This window comes from Rhincodon typus, chromosome 5 (assembly GCF_021869965.1).
Source record: "Rhincodon typus isolate 14 chromosome 5, sRhiTyp1.1, whole genome shotgun sequence".
Classification (NCBI taxonomy): domain Eukaryota; kingdom Metazoa; phylum Chordata; class Chondrichthyes; order Orectolobiformes; family Rhincodontidae; genus Rhincodon; species Rhincodon typus.
In genome coordinates this window covers 25,095,393-25,120,241 of record NC_063336.1, presented here as the reverse complement: position 1 = coordinate 25,120,241, position 24,849 = coordinate 25,095,393, and the positions used below count along the sequence as shown (strand labels likewise).

The window sequence follows — 24,849 nt, the reverse complement described above, 5'->3', positions numbered from 1 at the left end:
TCAAAAAGACAATCCACAATACCTGCAAGCAAAGTACAAAGGGGTAGCTCCAGAAACATTAGGCCGGTTGATATCTGCACCACTTTCAAGAAGGCAAAGTACTGTCTGTGAAGAGGGGAAAAAAAATTGACAAAGCAGATCTCGACAGACATCCAAAACTACGCTCATAGAAGAATCAGACAGTAGAGAAATTAACCATCTCACTATAATTTTCAAATGGTATTAACATTGTTGGATCCCACAGCAACAGTAATTGGGGGTCACAAGTAACCAGAAACCTCAGACAAAAACAGAAATTGCTGGAAAAGCTCAGCAGGTCTGGCAGCACCTGTGGAAAGAAATCAGAGTTAAAGTTTCAGGTCCAGTGACCCTTCCTCAGAACTGATGGTAGCTAGGAAAAAGTTTTTTTTAAATGCAAAAGATGGGTTGGGGTAGGCGGATAAGGAGTTAATGATAGGTGGAGATAGCGCGCAAAGAGACAGAAGAACTGTTGGACAGACAAAGGAGTGGATAACGATCAGGCTATCAGAATGAACAGCTACAAATGGGGACAATTAGTGGCTAACAATGGGTTGTGTGTAATAGCAGACCATGTGATTACTGGTGTGTGGGGATTAGGGCAAGGTATCTCAAGCCCTGTTGAACACAATATTGGGAGTGAAGGAGGAGGAGTGGACCACACTGTCCCGGAGGGAATGGTCCTTGCAGAAGCCTGACAAGGGAGAGGAAGGGAATGTGTGTGTCTGGTGGTGGCATCCCACCAGAATTGGCAGAAATGGGGTTAAGGATCCTCTGGATGTGGATGCTGGTGGGATGGTTGGTGAGCATAAGGGGGACCCTACCGCTGTTGTGAGGGGGAAAAAGAAGGGGCGAGGACTGAAGTGCGGGAGATAGCTCAGACCTGGCTGAGGCCCCCGTCCACAGCGGTCCTGGGGAATCCTCAGTTGAGGAAGGTGAACATTTCAGAGAGGCCCTAGTCGAAGTTGGCATCATCAGAACAGGTGCAACGGAGGCAGGGATCTGGGAGAATGGAATAGTGTCTTTACAGGAAGCAGGGTGTGAGGATATATAGTCAAGGTAACTGGGGAAGTTGGTAGATTTTTACATGGATATTGGTGGCCAGCCTATCCCCAGAACTGGAAACCGAGATGTCGGGGAAAAGGAGGGAAGACTCAGAGATGGACCAGGTGAAGGTGAGAGCAGGGCAGTAATTGGAAACAAAATTGATAAAACTTTTCCAATTCCAGATGAGATGGGGAAGCAGCACAGACAATATCATCGATATACCAGAGAAAGATTGAGGATGCGGGCTGGAACAAGGAATGTTCCACGTACTCAACAAAAAGACAAGCGTAACTGGGGCCCATGCGAGTACCCATGGCCACTCCTGACTTGAAGAAAGCAAGAGGAGTTAAAAGAGAAGTTGTTCAGAGTGGAGAAAAGCTCAGCCAGGCGGAGGAGGGTGATGGTGAATGGGGACGGTTCAAGCCTCTTCTTTCCCCCCAGAAAGAAGTGGAGAGCCCCGAGACCACCTTGAGGATGTGGCTAGAGCTTCCAAACTGAAAATTCTGAAACTGACATAAAGCCTCAACTGAATCGCAGGTGTAAGTGGGAAGGGACTGGACAAGAGGAGAAGAAAAAAAAAACAAAAAATCGAGCTGAGGTAGGAAAAGACGAGTTCTGCGGGGCAAGAGAAGGCAGAAGTAATGGATCTGCCTGGGCAGTCCTGTTTGTGGATTTTGGGAAGGAGGTCGGAAGTACGAGCAAGCTGTGCAGGGTTGGGAGATTATGAGCTTGGAGACAATGTGGAGGGTTGTGGGGACACACAGGCTACTAAATGCAGTGAGGTTAGTGACCATAGTGGACATAATGGCATGATGATCCATGGTGGGGTCACAGTCCCGGGAGGCAGAAAGTGGTGTCTGAGAGCTGACGCTCAGCCTCTGCAATGTAGGCATCAGTCCGGCAGACAACAACAGCATCACCCTTGTCAGCAACTTTCAGAGTCCATGGGATGTAGATTTGTTTAATGGTCAACCTGTATCTTCAGCAGTACCAAAATCTGTAGGTATCTTTTAGTTCTCCGAATGAAATTTTTCCAATTTGAGAGAGACTTCCAGTCCTTGCTGTTACAAACAAACATTTCTCTCTCTTCTGCTGGTCAAACCTGCTGTTTAAATAGGTTTAGTTCATGCATTCAAGACGCCCACCTGATTGTCCTTCCAAGCTCGATACTCTGCAGGCAACCTTATAGGTTTAAGTATGTGCCACTCACAAGGCATGTGCCTAGAGATCAAGTCCTCTCCACTCAGTCTGCAAGTACGATTCCAACCTCTAGGCACTTGTCATCTTATTGCACCAGCTTGCTTTTATGCTCCCATTTCTATCCTAGGTTAGGCTCAATTTCCCAGCAAAGACCAACCCAAGCTGTGGGAACACCAACTCATTTTCCATTTTGGCACTATGTGGCTTTCTGGATTCAACATTCAATTGAATAATGTCAAACCATGACCTCATTCCTCCATTTTGTTTTGCCCCACCTTACCCAACCTTCAGTCCCTACCATCAAACTGAAAACCTACTATTAGCATCTTCTCTGTATCTCTCTCTTTTCTTTATAACATTACTACTCCCTTTACTTTTTGATTTGTGGCACTTGTGCCTCTAATCATCTCCACCCTCTAACATTTTTCTGACCTTGCCTTTACTTCTAGCCTCTCCTCCTGAACTTCCTCTACAGTATAAAACCAAGTCAAGTTTACCAGACTAATTCCTGAGACGACAGGATTAACCTATGAAGATTGAATATGGTCTTAATCAATCTAGTCTATGTAGTTTGAGAAAAAAAAGGCTGTTTGGGGGTGGGGCGGGGGTGATATCACAGACACCTATTCAATTCTAACAGGACTAGACAGGATTAATACACCAAGATGGTCATGATGACCAGGGAGTACAAAATCAGGGATTAGAGTCTAAGGACATGAGGTGGACCATTTAGGATTGAGATGCGAAATCTCTTCATCTGGAAAGTGGGGAGTCTGTAGAATTCCAGAAAGCAGTTGAGGCTAACACTGAATGCTTTCCGGAAGGAGTTAGGTATAGCTTTTAGGGCTGAAGAGATCAAAGGGTACAGGGAGAAAGCAGGAACAGGATACAGAGTTGGATGATCAGCCACGATTCTACTGAATGGTGCAGCAGGTTCAAAGGGCTGAATGGCCTACTCCTGCTCCTATTCTTGTTATTTAACCCCGCCGTCTCTCTTCAGTTTTCAAAGGAGAGTCATATTGGGCTCAAAATATTAATGTTTCTCTCCACATATGTTGTTGGACCTACTTGGATTTTTAATCCTTTGTCTTTGTTCCAAGTCATACACTATTCTGACCCCACTATCCTTCATTGTTGCTGGTTCAAAAGGATCCCTGCTTCATAGAACTGTGGCTACAACGTGCCCACAGATTGCAGCAGTTCGAGAAGGTAGTGGACCAGTGCCTTCAAGGGCAATTCAGAATGGACAATGAGGGCTGGCCTTGCCTGCAATACACACTTCCCCAGAACCAATAAAATAAAATTGTTTTGCAGACAATGAGCTACCTTTGAAGAGCTATCACTTTGGTAACGTAGCTAAATGTGGCACAGAACTGACAACCACAAGTTCCACGAGGAAATAAAACTGACTGTCATAAGTCAATGCTAGTTGAAGGATAAATATTAGCCAAAAGATTGAGAGAACTCCCTTTTCTCCATAAAACGCTGAGAATACTTTATCCCCACTGGAGAAAGTGGGCTAGTAGTTGATGTAGCATTTCACCTAAAAGTAATTTCTGATTTATTTGAGGTCTTCACAATCAAGAAGAATTACCATCGAGTAAATAAACAGAATTTGTTTCCAATAGCAGTGGTAAGTACCTAGAGGACACAGATTTAAGGATATTGAGAAAAGAACCAGAGGTGGAATGAGGGAAAATAAATTTGCACACCATAATTTGGAAAGCACAGCTTGAAAGGGTGGTGGAGCAGATTCAATAGTAAACTTCAAAAAGGAACCAGGTAACTTCTTGAAGGAGAAAAATTTGCAGGATACTGGGCAGTAAAAACTGGCAAAGTAAAAACTGATAATACCGAGGCGATGGCCTAGTGGTACTAATCCAGAAACCTAGCTATGTTCTGGGGACCTGGGGTTCAAATCCCACCATGGTAGATGGTGGGACTTGAATTCAATAATTAGAAAACAAAAAAAAAAAAAAAAAAAAGAGTCTGGAATTAAGGATCTACTGATCACCATAAAATCAGTGCCGATTGTCAGAAAAACCTATCTGGTACACTAATGTCCTTCAGGGGAGGAAATCTGCTACCCCTCATCGGGTCTGGTCTACATGTGACTCCAGACCAACAGCAATGTGGTTGACTCTCAACTGCCCTGTGAAATGGCAAGCCTTTCAGTTGTACAAATCGCTACAAAGCCTCAAAGAAATGAAACTGGACTGATCACCTGGCATCGACCGAGGCACCGGAATAGACAATAGGTAGAAACAGCCCTGTCGACCCTGCAAAGTCCTCCTCAGTAACATCTGGGGGTTGGTGCCAAAACTGGGACAGCTGTCTCACAGGCTAGTTAGACAACAGTCTGATATAGTCATACTCACAGAATCATACCTTACAGACAACGTCCCAGACACTACCATCACCATCTCTGGATATGTCGTCCCAGCAGCAGGACAGACTCAGCAGAGGTGGCGGCACAGTGGTATACATTCGGGAGGATGTTGCTCTGGGAGTACCCAACATTGACTCTGAATCCCATGAATTCTCATGGCTTCCAGGTTAAACATGGGCAAGGAAACCACCTGCTGATTACCACATACTGTCCTCCCTCAGCTGATGAATCAGTACTCCTCACTGTTGAGCAACACTTAGAGGAAGCACTGAGGATGGCAAGGGCACAAAATGTACTCTTGGTGGGGGATTTCAATGTCCACCAAGAGTGGTTCGGCAGCAGTACTGATTGAGCTGGTCGGGTCCTAAAGGACATTGCTGCTAGACTGGGTTTGTGGCAGGTGGTGAGGGGGCCAACAAGAGGAAAAAACATACTTGACCTCATCCTTACTAATCTGCCAGCTGCAGTTGCATCTGTCCACAACAGCATCAGTAAGAGTGACCCTTGTGCAGTCCCTGTGGAGACGAAGTCCCACCGTCACATTGAAAATAACTTCCATCGTGTTGTGTGGCACTAGCACCATACTAAATGGGACAGGCTTCGCACAGATCTAACGACTCAAGACTGGACATCCGTGGGCACTGTGGGCCATCAACAGCAGCAGAATTGTACTTCAGCACAATCTGTAACTTCATGGCCCAACATATCCCCCACTCAACCATTACCATCAAGCCAGGGGATCAACCCTGATTCAACGGAGAGTGCAGGAGGGGAGGCCAGGAGCAGCACCAGGCATACCTGAAGATGAGATATCAACCTCGTGAAGCCACCAAACAGTACTACTTGTACCAAGCAGCAAGTGATCAACAGAGCCAAGTGATCCCACAACCAACGGATCAGATCTAAACTCTGCAGTCCGACCACATCCAGTCGTGAATGGTGATGGACAATTAAACAACTCACTGGAGGAGGCGGCTCCATCCCCAATGATGGAAGAGCCCAGCACATCATGCAAAAGATAAGGCTGAAGCATTCACAGCAAATCTTCAGCCAGAAGTACCGAGTGGATGATCTATCTCAGCCTCCTCCAGCGGTCCCCAGCATTACAGATACCAGTCTTCAGCCAATTCGATTCACTCCACGTGATATCAAAAAACGGTTGGAGACACTGGACACTGCAAAGGCTACGGGCTTTGACAACATTCTGGCAAAAGTACAGAAGACCTGGGCTCCAGAACTTGCCACTCCCCTAGCCAAGCTGTTCCAGTACAGTTACAACACAGGTATCTACCAGACAATGTGGAAAATTGCCCAAGTATGTCCTGCACACAAAACGCAGAACAAAACCAACTGGCCAATTACCACCCCAACAGTCTACTCTCAAACTTCAGTAAAGTGATGGAAGGTGTCATCAACAGTGCTATCAAGCAGCACCTGCTCAGAAATAACTTGCTCAGTGATGCCCAGTTTGGGTTCCACCAGGGCCATTCAGCTCCTGACCTCATTACAGCCTTGGTTCAAACATGAACAGAAGAGCTGAATTCCAGAGGTGAGGTGAGAGTGACAACCCTTGATATCAATGCTGCATTCGACTGAGTGCGGCATCAAGGAGCCCTGGCAAAACTGGAATCAATGGGTATCAGGGGGCAAACTCTCCAGTGGTTGGCGTCATACCTGACACACAGGAAGATGATCTTTGTTGTTGGAGGTCAATCATCTCAGCTCCAGGACATCTCGGCAGGGGTTCCTCAGGGTAGTGTCCTAGGCCCATACATCTTCAGCTGCTTCAAATGACCTTCCCTCCATCATAAGGTCAGAAGTGGGGATGTTCGCCGATGATTGCACAATGTTCAGCACCATTCATGACTCCTCAGATACTGAAGCAGTCCATGTTCACATGCAACAAGATCTAGACAATATCCAAGCTTGGGCTGACAAGTGGCAAGTAACGTTCGCGCCACACAAATGCCAGGCTATGACCATCACCAATGAGAGACAATCTAACCACTGCCCCTTGACATTCAACGGTGTTACCATCACAGATTCCCCCACTGTCAACATCCTGGGTGTTATCACTGACCAGAAATTCAACTGTGCTCACCACATTAACTGAGTGGCTACAAGAGCAGGCCAGAAGCTAGGAACTCTGCGGCGAGTAACTCACCTCCCGACTCCTCAAAGCCTGTCCAATATCTACAAGGCACAAGTCAGGAGTGTGATGGAATACTCCCCACTTGCCTGGATGAGTGCAGCCCCAACAGTCAAGGAGCTTGACACCATCTAGGACAAAGCAGCCTGCACCACACCAACAAGCATCCACTCCCTCCACCACCGATGCTCAGTACACACTGCTGCTACTATCTACAAGACGCACTGCAGAAATTCACCAAAGATCCTCAGACAGCACCTTCCAAACCCACGACCACTTCCATCTAGAAAGACAAGGGCATCAGACATATAGAAACACCACCACCCCCAAGTTTCCCTCTGAGCCACTCACCATCCTGACTTGGAAACATAAATCGCTGTTCCTTCACAGTCACTTGGGTCAAAATCCTGGAATTCCCTCCTTGATAGCATTGTGGGTCAACCCACAGCAGGAGGACTGCAGCAGTTCGAGAAGGCAGCTCACCACCACCTTCTCAAGGCTAACTAGGGATGGGCAAGAAATGCTGGCCAGCCAGCAACACCCATACCCACAAATGAATAAAGAGGAAATAAAAAAGTTGAATTGTATTTTCAATTCTGAATAACAACCGAGTTCTCAGCATTTTGATTTGAGCAAAGATTATCACTCAGCTAAGGGTGATACGAGGAAACACCATTTTACTCCAAACATAGCATCACTTTTGCAAAATTCCAAAAAGCAACTGCGTTTGATTTTAAGACACTACATGTAGATCTATGTCAAAACATAAATGTATATCATATCATTATGACATGCAAACTATCATAAATTATACTTTTGCTAGAAAAATACATCGTCAAAGTTTTTGTCCAGCAACCATCAGAACAATTCACAAGAATGCAAATTCAAAGGGAAAAGTAACATTTATACTGCACGAGAGGTGAGGAGTGAACTCTGTAGTCAGTAAACTCTGATTGGTAGAGGCATTACTGTACAGAATGGATTCACAAACACTTGAAAAGACCACAGATGACTTGTACATCAATAGTAATGTAATGTTCAAGTGCTCGTTTGACATTGCCAGCCTACTTATTAAGGCATTACTCAAGAAATCCATTGATATCTGCACATTAGCTTTATAACATGGAGATATGGATTGCAGAAATTTCACTAAACTTACGAGCTCAGCAACTTATGCATTTCAGTTCTGTTTTAACAACACCATGTCTACCATGGGACCCCCACAAAGTCCAGCATTCACAAAAAGTTTTGCTAGATTTCTTGAGAAACATGACTTGAACAGATTGACAGAGAGCCTAAGAAACAGGAACAGGAGTAGGCCAATTACTTCAGATATCCTGGAAGACAAGATATCTCAAAAAGATTGAGCAACAGGTGAAGTTAGCAGTTTGATGTTAACATCACAAAATGGTGCTTGCCACTAACAGAATGCTGTCGTCAAGCCTAAAAGGCGTCCACCACACAAATACGTAATGCAGTATATGAATTTTGGTGCCAGTATGATGCCAGGTATGTAGGTCAAATGTCCCAAAGACTGACGGATCATATCAAAGAGCATGTCTCTTCCACTGTTTACAAACAGCAAGATATTGACTGCACCAATCCAGTCCATACTTGCAAAAGGATACAACACTAGATTTCATTCTGCATAGAACACTGAACAGTACAGCACGCAAACAGTTGCTTTGGCTCGACATCTGCACTGAAAAACCCATCTGGTTCACTAATGTCCTTTAGGGAAGGAAAGTGCCATCCTTACCCAGTCTGGCCAACATGTGACTCCACACCCATGGCAATGTGGTTGACTCTTAATTGCCCAGAGGGTAGTTACGGATGGGCCATAAATGCTGCCCAGCCAACAACACCCATATCCTGTGAATGAATTTAAAAAAAAAAATATTCATGGTATCCAGTCCAGTTCACATTCTATCCTGAGCACCATTTTGCAACAGGTACAAAGACCTGCGGTCACACCATACATTACAATAGGCAATGACAAAGAAATGCAGGGAATATCAAATGAGACCTTCTTATTTATGTTGAAGAATATATAAACAAGTAAAACATACTGTAGCACAATTGAGTGAGAGCACAACAGTAAGGATCAAGAAGTGTTTTTCCTCCCATCCCCAACAGGATGGAGAAAATTCATCCCTTATAACACATATGGACTAGTAATTGCAATATAGTTTAGCAAGCTAAAACAATTTCTAAGACCATATTCTTGACGTACACAAATGTTCAACTGACAGGGCTATGCTGCCGTTTATTCAAAGTAAGAAAAAAGATGCAGTGCAAGAATTTCAGCTTAACATTTGAAAATGCTAAAATCAATACTTTCATGCTCTTCGATGTTGCAAAAGAAACTCAAATGATTCCAAACCTAATTTAGTGTGCTGAATCAAACACTATAAAATTTATCAAATGTTCACACAAAAATTCTAAATGCCTGATAGTAATGTCTGTCAAGACATGTATACTCACCGTCTTATGGCCATTCTGACAGGCTACATGTAAAGCAGTCTGACCCATTGCATCTTCAACATCCACATTAGTAACATGTTGCACCAGGTCGTGAAGAAGCTCAGTGCGTCCATTTACAGCCAACCAATGAATCTGTGGCAAAAGATTTGTTTCATGCCATGACTAAGCTGTAATTATTCTTGAGACAGCAAGGTCTTCAGTTGAAATAATTATTCTCATTCTACTTTAATTGATAACTAAATAAAGCTATCACAACAACCACTCCCCTCCATTTGACTCTTTCCCTGTCTAGAACACCACACCTCACAGAGGGAGAACTCAGCTTTTTGTAAAATAAACCCAATCACAAACATTACGAACATTGCCCACCAGTAAACAATAACCCAAAAACAAGAGAAAAATAAAGATAGATTGGGGCTCTTGTGGTGTGGTGGTAGCATCATTACCTCTGGGCCAGAAGGTCTGGGAACAAGTCCCCCTGCTTGAGAGGTCAGTCATAACATCTCTGACCAGACTGTTTAAAAAAAATAACTTAAAGGAAAGCCGAGTTGGCAGGGCTACAGAGGGGGAAATAATGCACGCAACACTAGAAGAAACAGGCTCTTTTCAAAATAGATAAATCCAACCACCAAATTAACCAATCATCCAACTGACAAATAACAAAGAGATAACTGCAGGAGTACATTATTTGGCCCTCTGTGCCTGCTCTGCCATTTAAAATGATAATGGGTGGTCATCCAATTCAGCACCCTTTTCCCTTCAGCCTCAACAGCTATGTCTAACACCATTCAATGTTTTAGCCTTATTCATTTTCTGTGAACCTTAGTCCTGGACTCGCTGGTCATTGGGAATATCCTGCGTTTACCTTGTCTAGTCTTGTTAGAATTTTATAGATTTCTAAGAACCACCCCCCACCCCCCAATTCTTAATCAGTATTTTCAGGTTTAACATTATCCCTGAGGATCGACCTTTTTCACCATAGACAGAGTTTCACTCAGTGTTGCCAGTTTTGTTGAATTTTGTTTTCACTTTCTATCATCTGCAATATTTTGCTTTTTCACCAGGAATTGCAACTTCAGTACATTTTCCTGGAATTAGGTAGCTTCACAATGACTCCTTGATATCCTTTTATATTGAATGGTTGGTGTTCTGTTGTTTGTTAGAGTTCTGGAGGGGACATTCCTCCTAGTCCTATAGCTGAGTTAAGTTTCCTTAACCAATTAGGTTGAAGCGGGGGAATTTCTATTGGTATTAAATGTGCTGAGTCATTAGAAGTCCATCCGAGTACTGAAATAGTTTCTAAAGCTTCTGTCCCTTCAACGTCCAGATGCTGTTACGTTTGAATATTTTTTATTTAAAAGTATGACTCCCATTCTTCCAATTTTATAATATTACACCCTCAGAAGCTATTTTGGAAGAAGTCTCAAAGCTTGAAACCAATTTACTCAAATAAAAAACAGTGTACATCACAAAAGAAAAGGCAAGAAGAATTATGAAACATATTTAAAATGATCAACCTTATTTTAGGTTGCCGGAAGAAATGCGGAGTGAAACAAGGGGGTTAACTGGAATCTCTTATATAAAATAAGACTCTATAGCAGTGACTAAACAAACATCAAAAGTAATCATTTGGACTATAAAGCACGTTGCGCAATTCAGATGATGTGAAAATGAGACAAATATGATATTGATTCAAAATTGACTCTAAATACAGATAATTAAACTTACACCATTCCAAATTGAATATCACGACCCCCAAAACAAACAAGCAGGGAAAAACAACAATCCTGAAGTGTGCAGCCTTACCGCAGTCAGTCCTTCATTGTTGCAGATGTTCACGTCAGCACTATACTCCAACAGTTTTCCCATACATTTCTTCTGCCTACAAATAGGACATAAATTTTGTCATCCATACCTACTGTTAGAAGTTACATTGCACTTGGCACATGGTATTGACTTTCACACGTTCAAGATTTAATCAGTATTTCCTTCAAAGACCGTGATTCCATCCATTTACCTAACCCAAATTAAATCAAAAGACAGTCAACTGAATCCTACCATCCTGACCTTCTTCTTGCACCTACATGCAACTAATCTCAACTTCACCAAACTGGTTGCTCAGACAGTCTTCAAGTCCAGACTCTGCATTCTGCTTGATAATCAGCGTCCATCGCCATTTACATTCAAAACTACAAGAGGTTTGGACAGAGCAAATACGAAGAAACGTTTCCACACATAAGGATCAAGAATCAAAGGGCACAGGTTTAAAGTAATTGGTAAAAGAAGCAAAAGCGATAGGAGGAAAGGTTTTATCACGCAGTGAGTTTTAAGATCTAGAATGCACTGCCTGAACATGTGGTGGAGGCAAGTTCAGTTGGTACAAGAGAGAATTAGGCTGTTACCTGAAAAGAAAGAAATTGCAGGGTTATGAGCAGAAGGTGAGAGCATGGCACTAAGTGAAGCATTCATTCAGTGAGCCAGTGCAGACCCGAAGAGTTGAATGTTGGTTTTGTAACTATTTTGCAACAACAAAAAAAAAGAAAATCACTCTCTCACCCACCATAGAACAATGCCCCGCTACATATTCCTCAGGCTACAGAATTTCTAATACACACCGATAATCTTGGCAAACCATTTTCTCAAATGGCCATTTAGTTAGCATCTATCTTTAAAAAATTGCAATTCTTTGAGAATGCTGCAGCCCATGCCCTTACCTAACTTACTCCAGTGATGTTGCAGTTGACAAGACCTACTTGTTCCACTGAATTAATTTTATTTTGTTACCTAACTTTCAAACTCTTTCCCCAATCTTATCAGTGATGTGCACTTAGATGCAAATTCCATTTTACTAACTATGATTGGCTCCTCAGCTCTGAAGAATTTAAGTCAGTCCTTGGGACCGCCTCTCTCCTTGCCTCAATGGCTAACTTTCAATCTTTAAAAGGAACATGAAACTTCCTGTTTGACTGTGCTTTTATTCACATATTTGAAATTTTACTCTTCTTCCTCTTTCCCTCTTGTTCAATGCTCAATTCTTTACCTTGCAGTATTTAGTATCTTTCTACAACATTTAAACTATTAATTAGTTGTTTCACCAATATAAATACCTCTGCACTAACCACGAGTGGAAATTTCTAAATGACTAAACATGTTGCACGACAATAATATTTTGACCTGTTTTAGCCAAACATGAACACAATCTTCAGCATTACAAAACTACCTGGAAGTTGCACTGATCTTTTTAATATTCAATGAAGTGGGGATACTAATTATTTCTTAAATAACTCAAAGGATTGACAATAGTTAGCAAACTCACCCATTCCTCGCTGCTAAGTGAAGGGGTGTACACCCAGAAATGTCCTGGTAATTTGGATTTGCTCCTTTCTTCAGTAGTAGAATAAGGCATTCAACAGAGCCACAACTGCACCAGACATTTAGAAAACAAATCAGTCAGCAAAACTTGGTCTTTGCTTGAATTTTATAACTGAAATAACGAAAAGAGTTTACAACAACTAATGTTCAGATTCACTTGCATTAAATTTCAACTAAATCTGTCGACTTTATCATGTCAAAAGGGCTTCTACTTTCATACAAAACAGCAACTAAATAATAGCATTAAATAAAGCTTTACTATCATCAAAGCACGCTCGAGTTTGTAATCAAAAGTGTGATTTGCTTTGGTTAATTACAATGACATTTCTGCAATAAACTCTATAAAGGAAACAGCACAAAGTAAATAATAAACAGATACAAAACTGTTGGCATCAACATCAAAAACAAAAATTCAAGATACACCTTTTTTCAAGTTGCTATGCTAATCTATACTGTAACTGAAAGTTTGGCACAACACTTCATCTCAGAAATCAAACATTTTACAGACTAATCTATTGAGGAATTTGCTGCATGACCCAAAGTGCCATCTTTCAAGTAAAACCTTATGTCAATGCCCAGGTGCCCTCCACTCAGACAGATAATGGTAATTCCATAGCACCATTCCATACTTAGTCAAAGTGCCCTGACCAACATTTACATTGTGCACATGACCCATGGTTATATCATTTAAATAATGTTCACTCCTGTAGCACATAATTCGGTCAATTTACCAGTAATACAAAATCTTACTTTGCTGCTATATGCAATAAGCTTCTCTTGACACGACCAAACGCGTAATTGACATCAAACTTGGAATTTGTCAGCAACTCTGAAACAGACCTTAGAAAGAAATACGTTATACATTATGTTAGGGAATGACTTTAGAGATTAATTCCATTTGTCACGAATAAACCTTGCATTATCAAAGTAACAAACAGCATACGAATACAAGTGGTGCATATATCCTGAAAGGACTTAAACTTAGGAAAACAGGATCTATAATAAAATAAATAGAATTGATTTATATACAATGGGCTGATTTTGCAGTCTGCAGCAAAGCAACAGTGCTCACTCTACCTCAAAGAAAGTTAAACACAAAGTATCACTGTGCCTTCACTGTGACATGGAATTTCCCTTTCCCAATGGCAGTTTTAAATCTGAATTATTGTGTCTGAAAAAAGGTATAAAACGCTCCAAGCACTGGCATGCACCAAACTGCAGTATGAATTCCTGCCATTAGATTATTCTATTATCAGAAATAACCTTCTGTTCAACACTTCTTTGTGAATATGGAAGAATAAACAAAGCTCACCTATGCTGATCAGCCATTACCATTGGCATCAACGTATACACTGCAGTTTCATTATCTGTGGGGTGAAGTGAAAAAAGGTTTGTTAGCCTGCCTGTGATGATCCACTGAATATCCTAAAGCAGCAATCTAATAAGGGTTTGTTTTCATTTTTTCAAAACTGAGAGACAGTTAAATAAGACAGAAAGACTGGAAAACCATTGCTTACAGGTATGTGGAACGGTCCAACTGTCTAAGCAAAAAAGGCACTCAACCACACAATATTCCTTGATTCCCAATATCTTTCCACTCCTGCTAAACATAAAAGAAGAAAAACTGGAAATGCACACATAGTCGGGTCAGCTTTATCAAAAGAGAAAAGACAAGGTTATGGTGTTTTGATCATACAGCCTTCATCAGATTCACATCCTGACTTTCCTCTTTACAAATGCAAACTTACCTGCTACTTTCTTTTTAATTTGTCCAAGAGAAGTGGGTCTTGCTAGCACCAGCATTTTTGCCCATTTCTAATTGCCCTGGTGAAGGCAATGGCAATTTGTTCCATAACTCCACAATTTGCACATATTCTTCATTATTTTCCTTTATCACTTTTCCACAGTATTGGAAACAATTACTTTGCATAGCAGCTCATAGAATTATTGCATTGATATTAAGCAGAAGGATTTCTTTCCTGTCCAATCCATGAAAACATTTTGGAGAAATAAACTGGATCAAGTTTCAGAGTAAGAAGCAGGTTGAAAGGGAGTTATTTCTCCACTAAATTGAGTGTGTTAAGACAGTAATAAATCTTTCAAGATACTGACTACCAAGATCGATATTGAAACTGAAGAAGTATTTCTTCTGAACATTTCAGTATTCTTCAAACAACTGCAGTGCAGATGAGGCAGATATGAGAACTTGGGGGTTGCAATTGAGCCTCAGCAATTGTCCCACAGCTACGAGGCTCTTATAAGCTGCGTAGGCAACTGTGGGGACTGAGGGGAGGATGAGTGAACAGACCATGGCATCTTGGTACGGGAAGCCATTGAAATGGGAGTAAGGAAATGGCAGTGTAGTAGTGGTAGGGGACAATATAAATAGTGATAGATACTGTTCTCTGCAGCCGTGGGCAGGAGTTCTGAAAGCTGTGTTATCTGTCTGGTGACGTTTCTTTGGGGCTAATAAAGAACTTGGAGTGAGAGGAAAAGGATCCAGTTGCATTGCTTGGTCTAGAAAAGAAGTTCTGATGAAAGATTTTGAACAGATTAGAGCTAAATTATAAAGCAGAACTTCCAAAGTAATAATCTCTAGATTACTACCTGAACTGCAAACAAACTGGCATGGAGAGTAAATAAAGGCAAGGAGTTAAATTTGTGGCTCTAAGATTAAGGCAGGTGGAATGGGTTTCAGTTTGTGGAGTACTCACACCAATACGAGAGTGGAAAGGAGTTTTCTTGGTGGGAGAGGCCTCATTTGAATTCTGCTAGGACTACTAACGTGACCAATTGAATAATTGGAGCTGTAGGGAGTGCTTTAAGCTAATTGGGAGGGGGCTGGGAGCAGGGAAGCGTAGGCTTACAAAACAAAGAATGCAGCAGCATTACAGGGCAGCTATTTGGATAATAACACCCAGAATGGGGCTGAAGGGACAAACAAAAACAGTAAAGAGATTCAAAAAAGAAAAAAAATGGTGAAAAGCCAAAATTAATGGCTCTTTATTTGAACGCGCACAGTATTTAAAACAAAATAAAATGAATTCCTGGCACAATCACAGGTAAATGCATATGATCTTTTCGCCACTACAGAAACATGGTTAAAAGGAGATCAAAGTTGGGAAATATTCAGGTGTACATGACTTTTAAAAGAACGTGTAGGAAGAAGTGGGTGGTGAGGTAGCAAAGTTAGTACGAGATAGAAGAAGTAATATAGCAAGAAACTATCTTGGATGAGATGATGAATGGGAGTGAGTAATAACATAGGAAGATGGCACTTGTAGGTGTAGTCTGTAGGCCCCTGAACGAGAGCCATTCCACAGAACTGAAATTAATTTTTTTTTAAATTTACTCACAGGATGCAGGCAACTCTGGCTAGGCTGGCATTTATTGCCCAGAGGGCAGTTAAGAGTCAAACATATCGCTGTGGGTCTTCAGTCATATGTAGGCCAAACCTGGTAAGATGGTAGTTTCCTTTCCTAAAGATCATATGTAAATCAGGTGGGTTTTTGTGACAATTGACAATGGATTCACATTCATCATTAGACTCTTAATTGCAGACTTTTATTATTATTTAATTCAAACTCCACCATCTGCCATGGCTGAATTTGAACCTGGGTCCCCAGAACATTACCTGTCTTTAACAGTCCAGCAACAATACCACTAGACCATCACCTACTCCATATTCTAGTGATAACACCACTAGGTTATTGTCTCCTCCTGGGGAGACAAAGAGGGCATGTGAAAACGACAATATATTAATCATGTGATTTTTGACCATTAAAGCTACCTACTTCCACTTCTGAAACACAACTTAATTCATTTTCCACTGTTCTGCAGCTATAAATCCACATTAAGTCTTAATTGCTCTAAGTATGCCTACCCCAGCCACTCCTGACCAACCTTCCACACTATACCTTCCAGAAATTCGGAGGCCTCACAACACACCACTGTCCAAGTCTTTATTTGGACAATGTCCCATTCATCCATTCTTGGTCAGCCAGAACAGGGATAATGGCTCCCAGTTAAGCAACACTGATTTTAAAATAATCCTTGTTTTTAAAATTTCTCCATGGTTTCATCTGGTCCTCACCAATTCCACCATCTTCACAGCCATCTGTGTTCCTTTGATTATGAGCATTCCTGATCCTTATTGGTCCAGCACTGTTAGAAATGCTGTCTCAGCTCTCAAATTCCCTCCCTATTGCTCTCCCACTTACATCTCACTGTTGCTTGTTAAAATCTACCTCTGTGATAAATCTTTTGGTCCTAACTCCAAATATCACCACTGGACTTCGCAGTCACTCTTTTCTTGATAACTGGGCCGTGTAATGCCTGGAGATGCTTAATTCTGTCAAAGACATAATACGTGTCACTGTTGAGGCTAAAGAAGGATTTACAAACAAAGATGAAAATTTTAAAAATCACAAGAATCTGCTCAACTGGGATTCAAAGTTGTTCATTGAAGAAAGGAGCAATAGATTGTTGATGAACTCGCTCCCCAACTCTGGCAACAGACCAGTTATTTTTGGAAACTTTGATCTCGCAGTCTAATGAATCTAACAGATTAGCTACTGAATACAAATACTTTTGTCTCAAAATCTAAACTAATGACATCAATTAAGTGGGAATATAAAAACAAGAAAGTAAGATTAAATTTTAAAAAAAACTCCTAAGGCCAGTATCCTTCCTCCAGGTTAGCCTTTAATTACATGTGTACAGTACATGGCAGTGACCCAGCTGGCTCAGAGCCGGCTCCTACAGTGAACTGAACCCCTGACACTCCTGTTTATAAATCGGTCAGCCAGGACTCTTTGATTGGACCAGGTGAACAGCCCCAATCAGAGAACTCATTCAATGAGAGCCACCTAGCTGGCCTCAATCCAATCGCTACACTTCTCTTCCTCCAAGTCCTGAGACGTAGGCCTGTTTTTTGTCCTGTAGCTTCTCTGAAGGCTTTTTTGCACCAGGTCACTGGCAACGTGTACCAGACCACAACCTGCCTCTTATGTCCGGAACATCTCAGCCGAAATTTGTCTGCTTCAGGCAGTAACGGTGTCGCGACTGTGACATCTGCCACGTCCATCTCATCCTCAGGAGGTTTCTTTGAGTTTAGGTAGAGAGGAAGAACTCACGGGTTTCCGACTGCCTTGCCAAATGTTCCGAGGGGCCAAGTAAATTTTGCTCCTGCCCAGTTCGAGGTGGCAGCTTTCATGTAGTCCACATGCTTGTTTAGGATTGCCTCTCCTACCCGAATTCAGTACGTCACAGCACCTGACCTCATCACTAATGATGTTTGTGGTCCTTTACTATTACAAATTTACATCAGTAAAAAGTACCGGTGGCATTTTCTCACACCAAAGATCACCACCAAACCTTCCTTCCCTATTTGGCATATCTTCATTCAGCATCAACCAAAGTCCGGGAAGCATATGCTGTCGGATGTAACTCTCCATTAGGCCATCTGTGAGCTAACATTACCCAAATACCGTATGGGGAGATATCGCATGTTGGGTCAACTTCTCGCTTGGGATTATAGTGTACCAACACCTTAGACGACTACAGCTTGTTTCTTCACTTCCCCAAAAGGAGAAGTATCTTGGTTACGAAACTATTTCCAAAGCTGACCCTTTTTCAATAGCAGATGTAAGGGTGCCAGGATGGAGGCCAGGTTATGTATGAATTTCCCGTAATAATTCACCAATCCAAGGAAAGACACAAGCTCCGATAGACGTGAGAGCCAGAGCACCATTGATCACCCTCACTTTATCATCCAGTGGATGTAACCTAGTCCTGACGACTCTGTTGACCAAGTGGGTCACTTGGGGTGCCTGGAATACACATTTTGCCCTTCACAGTACTTAAATGTTTCTCCTAGACGGGTGTATGCTATGTCCAAGTTCTCCAAATGCTCTTCATTAGTCTGCCTGGTTATTAGCACATCATCCAGATAAATGGCGACCTAGGGTAGACCTTGTAAAATGTTCTCCATTGCCCGCTGGAAAATGGCACAAGCTGATGATACCCCAAAAGGCAGTCTCGTATATTGGTACAAACCCTCAAGGGTATTAACTGTCGCATGTAATAGAATCTTCGTTTAATCATAATTGCAGGTACACATGGCTCACATCTAGCTTCGTGAAGGCCAACTCCCCAACCCACACCGGTTCTGCGTACAAATCCAAGAGACTGGGTACTTATTCAGCTGCAAAAAGCTGTTTACAGTTTGTTTGAAATCCACCACAAAGGTAAACATACCAGTCAGGCTTCACAATCAGAATGACTGGTGCTGCCCATACAAACTGTGTTGCTTTGACAAGTCCTTTGCTTTCTCACCTCCTGATTTCTGCCTCTACTTTGGCACATAAAGCAAATGGCTCTGGGCAGACCTTTTTAATCGTGGAATTGCTTCTTGGTCAACATGTAACCTTGGCCTCTTTGATAGTCCCCAGACGTTCCTGAAAAATTTCCAGGTATTTAGTTAAAACTCAGGCAGTCATTTTCTAATCGAAAAATGTTGAGCCAATCAACCAATTTTGCCCCATCGAGCTTGGGCCTGAGCCTTCATCTATGATCAGTGGTAACTGAACCAGCTGTTTCTTAGAAGAGACCAGAACCAAATTTGTATCCTTAATCTGTAGGTCTTCCCTGGTAGGTTCTCAGCCTAGTCAAGGTCGTACGCAAATATAAGGGTTGGAGTCGAGAGCAAATTTTCAGAGTTCTACAGAGTAAAGACTAGTTCCGCAATCACTGATATGGCCACACTGCTATCAACCTCCATTAGAACCAGGTGACCATTTAACCAGACGTTCATTTTGATTGGTTCTGAATTGGATGCTGCTGAGCAATTCCTTACTGCTGCAGCACTGGCAGATATGCCTTAAGTTGCTTCCTTATTGCTCTCCTGTCTACATCTCATAGTTGCTTGTTAGAATCTACCTCCATGACAAATCTTTTGGTCCTAACTCCAGTTGTCACCACCTGACTTCACAGTCAATCTTCTTTATACCAGTGCCGTGAAATGCTTTGAGAGGTTTAACCCTGTCAAAGGCACAATATGTGTCATTGTTGAGGCTAAACAGGGATTTAAAAACAAAGATGAAGCAGACCAGCTACAAATGGACTTTCCAGGGTATGTACTCACCTGGATACTGGCCTATTGGGACTCTTTTGCTGTCTCACACCGCGTACCAGCAGCAACTACAAGGGTCTGCTGGCCCTGACCCCAGAAAATTTTAACCATTTGGCTGAGGTTTGGCTTTGTTTTACAGTTTTGCTATGGGCCGATCTGGAGCTCCTCGTTCAGGATATGTCTTAGGGGAGGCTATGCAATTGTCTTCACTCAAATAGTGTTCCCCAGGCTCAGTTTGCCTGGCGAGCATGTCCATTTCGGTTGGAATACTCTAACTCATAAGCTCCACTTACCACATTTTCTGATGACAACGCCAGTTGTACTGCCTGTATGGAGTCCAGCTGAGCTTCAGTTACTAGGCATTTTTGCATGGTCACATCATTAATTCCACATACCAAAAGGTCTCTCAGCATCTCATTTAGGGTTAAACCAAAATCACATGCCTCTGCCAGTTCTCTTAACCTCATCAAAAAATCCCGAAACGGATTCCCTAGTTCTAAAACTGACGAATAAAACTGATCGCACCTCGGAATTAGAGAAGGCTTGGGGTTGTAGTATTTCTCAGCTAAATCTGTCAACTCTTAAAAGGTTTTAGTATCTGGTGCCTCAGGGAATGTTAGGCTTCTAATAACCGAAAAAGCTGGAGGCCCACAAGCTGTCACAAGACTTACTCATTGCTTTGCATCTGCCCCCATGTTATTTGCCTGGAAAAACTAACATTCTTCCAACGTACCAGGCCCCGTTTTCAATGGCAGGATTAAACAAGTCGAGGTTCCCAAATAGCAGCATGATGCCAGAAATGCTTAATCCAACTCAAAGACAACTGTTGTGAGTGAATCTCTTCAGTGGCATGTTTTTCTTTCGTCACTACTAAAATAACTCCATGGAGGCCAGTATCCCGTCACTAAGTCACCCTTTATTTACACACTTACAGTACAAAACACTGACCCAGCTAACTCAGAGCCAGCTCCGAGCGTGAACTGAACTCCTACACTCCTGTTTATATCTGTCAACCAGGACTTGCTGATTGGGGCTGTTAACCAGATTCAATGAAGGAACTCATATCCTATGACATCCACCTGGCGGACCTCATCCCAATCACTGCAAAGAGAAAGGGAAAAAGCAAGATTGGAATTGGAGACATAGTGGACCAAACGGTTTCTTTCTACAATGCACCTTCAATCACCGAATTAAAATCAACAGATCAACAAATAAATGGCAGTGCTATGATTATTGATTCAATGCAAAATTTGTACGAGTATGAAGCAACTTCAAAATAATCAGAACAAATTACACTGAATTTTCAACTTTAGTATTTTAAAGTGATGAGGAAAGATGCTAACCATGGTACATATCATAAATACTCTCTAAATATTTAAAATGGTTTGGGGAAGGACTTTGTCTATAGGTTCACTCAGTCACAGAAAATCAACTGCCCAACACTTAAATGTGCAATAATTGAAACAGCAATAAAATGGGGATACGTTGAGAACACCAAAGGATAGTTCATGAGTCAATTTTATATGATTTATCTCTGAAGGCTGCAATTATGTGCACCATTACTGTTATTGCACCTCATTACTAATGGATTCAAGGTTCACTGTGGTAAAGAATGTTTCAACTGAATTCAAAGGTTTTCATGCTTCTGGTGAATTATTAGACCTGCTAGGTCTTCTTTATTTCCAATCATCATTTTGTCAGAAATGAAACCTTTGATTATTATTTTTATAATAAGGGCACACTCTTTACTTTATTCAAAATAAAGTTTCACCTTCAATTCTCTGATAATAAGCATTTTACATTACTGTTGAGGGCACATACATGTGAGTAACTGTGATACTTCTTGACAGTGGTAACAGGGAGAGCAGAGGCACTACACGCTGCTTTGGATTCTATGGTTCAAAATAAATTTTAAAATTAGGCATATGCAAGATAGCAGAATTGAAGGAGTGTGGACATCTTGGAGGGATCTAGACCTGAAGGAAGAGACAGAGACAACGAAGGAGGCACTGGCGAGAGTCAATATAGCTCAGAAAGCACAACAACAGCGATGAGGATGTGAATCAAAGTTTTGGATAAACAGCGGTCTTCCAGGTGCAACCACAACACGTCTGACAGTGCAGTAAGTTCTCAAGATTTCAAAATGACATTTGCTCCCACAATGAAAACTATTCGGGTCAGATGGTCCAAAATGATAAAAAATGTTTACTTCTCTTCAAAAGTAATTAATTGGTTGTGAAGCACTTCAGAAAATTCTGAGTGTGTGAAGGGCATTAAAATATTCAAGTTTTTTTTAAGAAATTCTTTCATGGAACATAGGTGTTACTAACAAGGCCAGCTTTTTTGCCCATGAATGAAGTGGCCTCATAAGCCAGTTAGGAGGACAGCTAAGAGTCAGCCACATTGCTATGGGTTTGGATTCCAAGGTCATAGGTAAGGATGACAGATTTCCTTTCCTAAATGAAGTGAGTGAACCAGATTAAGTTTTAGAACAATTGATATTTTATACTTATTATTATGAAACACCAAAGTCAAATCAGTACAGAAAAATCATATAGGTTTGAGATATAACAAACATCTCCCATGGTGTTGCTTATCGAGAATACAGTGGAAGGGAAGTTATCGAAGAGGAGCAAGGAATGTCAATACAATATTCATAGATTATGAATAGATTATGCTCAAAACTGATAGAAAAATATTTCAAACTACAAAAGCCAGTTCTTCTCACATAGATATCTCTTTGCAGTCAGAGGCAGCCTCTGTTCATTGTAAACATTACACCATAGGCTAATTAATAGCTTCCCATTGATTACATCACTGAAGATACTGGACAAAGGGAAGACAGTCTGAACATAAATTGTTAACAATATTGTTGACATCACATATAGTGTGGTTAAGAAGGCATTTAGCACAGTTGCTATCATTGCTCAGACCGTCAAGGATAGAATTTGGGACGTTATGTTAAGGTTGTACAGGATGTTGGTGAGGCCTCTTCTGGAGTACTGTGTCCAGTTCTGGTCTCCCTATCCAGGTCTCCCCTAGAGTGGGGATTTCAAGAGTAGGGGACATATTTTCAAGGTGTCAGAAAGATTTAAAAGAGACATGAGGGGTCATTTTTTTATGACACAGAGTGGTTTGTGTGTGTGGAATGAACTGCAGGTACAGTTTAAAAGACTACATGAGTAAATGTTTAGAGGGGTATGGGCCAAGGACAGGCAGGTGGAACTGGTTTAGGATTATGGTCAGCATGGACTGATTGGTCTGAAGGGTCTGTTTCCATGCTGTATGACTCTATAATATTAGTCAGCTTTCTGCAGGAATCTTTATGGCGGTATTACAATTAGTAATTGCAAAAGGACCAAAGAGAAAGAACATACCACCTACCAATAACAAAGCAATAAACAGATTTAGAAGAAAAAGCTCATGATCGCAATATTTGTCATGGAAAAAACTTTACCAGTGATCTCACAGACAGACTTTCCAAAGCAACTAAAACCATGAAGACCATCAAGCAGGCCGTGCTCAACAAAACTACTATTTTTTTTTAAGATGTTAGAGACTGTGGTTGAAGGAACCTTATTAGGGCTGCAAGACATCTGGTACAATATCACATGTAAGGATGGCTTAAATGCAGAACAACACGTAACGAAGATGGTGGTCAATGAAATTATTTAACAAGCAGAATCAAAGGAGATAATGAGATTACACTTAGCTACAACCAAGCGCACAGAATCAGAAAAAATTTTAGTAAGGAAGTGAAAGTACAGGTTAAAAAAGTCATACATTTTCAATTACAGTAGGATTAAAACAATTAACAGCTGATGAGGTCAAATTGCTAAATTAAAATGAAAAACTGAAAGCCAATATTAAGTACCTGTATGTAGTACAAAAGGGAAGCCAAACAGATGAGTGCTAATCAATAAAATTCAACATGGGACAAAAAAAAATTCAACACTTTGGTGGACAGGACAGCAAAGTAAGTGTACAGCAGCCTTAAACATGGCTAACACAAGCTCAAATGGTTTGATACTTCCACTAACTGCAATATATTGGATATTGGAAATATGACCTTGGCGCGTGAAACTGCAAATTATTGAATTTACAGTCAGAAATTTATTCCTTACTGCAAGATCCTGATTGAAAGTTAGAAGGATATGATAGCATGATTTGATTTGATTTGACAAGCCACAAAGGGCTAACCCCCTCTCATCTGGCATCATACAGCACAGCTAAATTTATTTACACAAAAATACAAGGAAATGGATCAGATAGAGTAAGCTGCTTGACGAGATCTTTTGAAGAAATTAACAAAGGTGGCCTCTGATAAACTTTCCAATTCGAATCGAAGTGAGATGAGATTATACAACATCAGATTAGACTGACCCAGCCTCCAAATAAAAGCCCGGACTCACCTTCGGGTAGTTCCACAGTCCGCGCCCGCCTCAGGGAGCGGGTCAGTCGGTTCAGCTGCTCCATCGCCCGTTCCATCATCGAGAGCCGCAGCTAGTCAGCGGGGGAAGAGGACTGAGGACAGCGCACAGGCCCAGCCCGGCCTGACCCCCTCCTCCTCTTCTCCGCTTTCCTCCCACTCCGTCCTACTTTCACCACCGAGGCTGCCGACCGTCCGCGTGCCCTGGCCCTTCGGCCGCCCACATCGCCCTCGATTGCTTTCACCCCTCACGCGCCTCCCTCCCAACATACAAAGGGCGATCCGAACACCTTGCCGTTAAACCGTCACCCTCTTCCACACCACTTCCGGCTCAGCGGCGCATCCAATTGGTCCGTCGGGAATACCCGGAAGCGGGCCATGTGGCATCTTGGACGTTGTAGTCCCCCTGCAGATTCCGTTGAGATATCCTGCCCGCAGGGGCGGTGGTATATCGTTGTTATCGTCTTTTGCCGAGGGAAAGCAGCAGGGATTTTGAAAGATGATGAAAAACAGGGCTTGCAATTAAACAGACTTTCAAATGACGTTTCTGAAGCCCTTTTTTTTAAAATTGTAATGTATCCCAAGGCACTTCACGAGAACATTAGTAAAAGTTGACACTGCCGCGGTAG

The 24,849-nt window shown here is 41.8% G+C and overlaps 1 protein-coding gene across 1 annotated transcript; it reads right to left on the bottom strand.

The window, feature by feature from the left end:
- On the bottom strand, positions 1–24,595 carry LOC125483103 (E3 ubiquitin-protein ligase HACE1-like). The gene is made up of 7 exons (XM_048596704.1): positions 24,204–24,595; positions 13,972–14,026; positions 13,410–13,499; positions 12,604–12,708; positions 11,094–11,169; positions 9,288–9,419; positions 1–105 (listed from the first exon to the last, which is right to left on the bottom strand). The coding sequence occupies exons 1-7, from the start codon at positions 24,280–24,282 to the stop codon at positions 1–3; spliced, it is 642 nt and encodes a 213-aa protein (XP_048452661.1). The 5' UTR covers positions 24,283–24,595.
- Between the last annotated feature and the right edge of the window lie 254 nt (positions 24,596–24,849).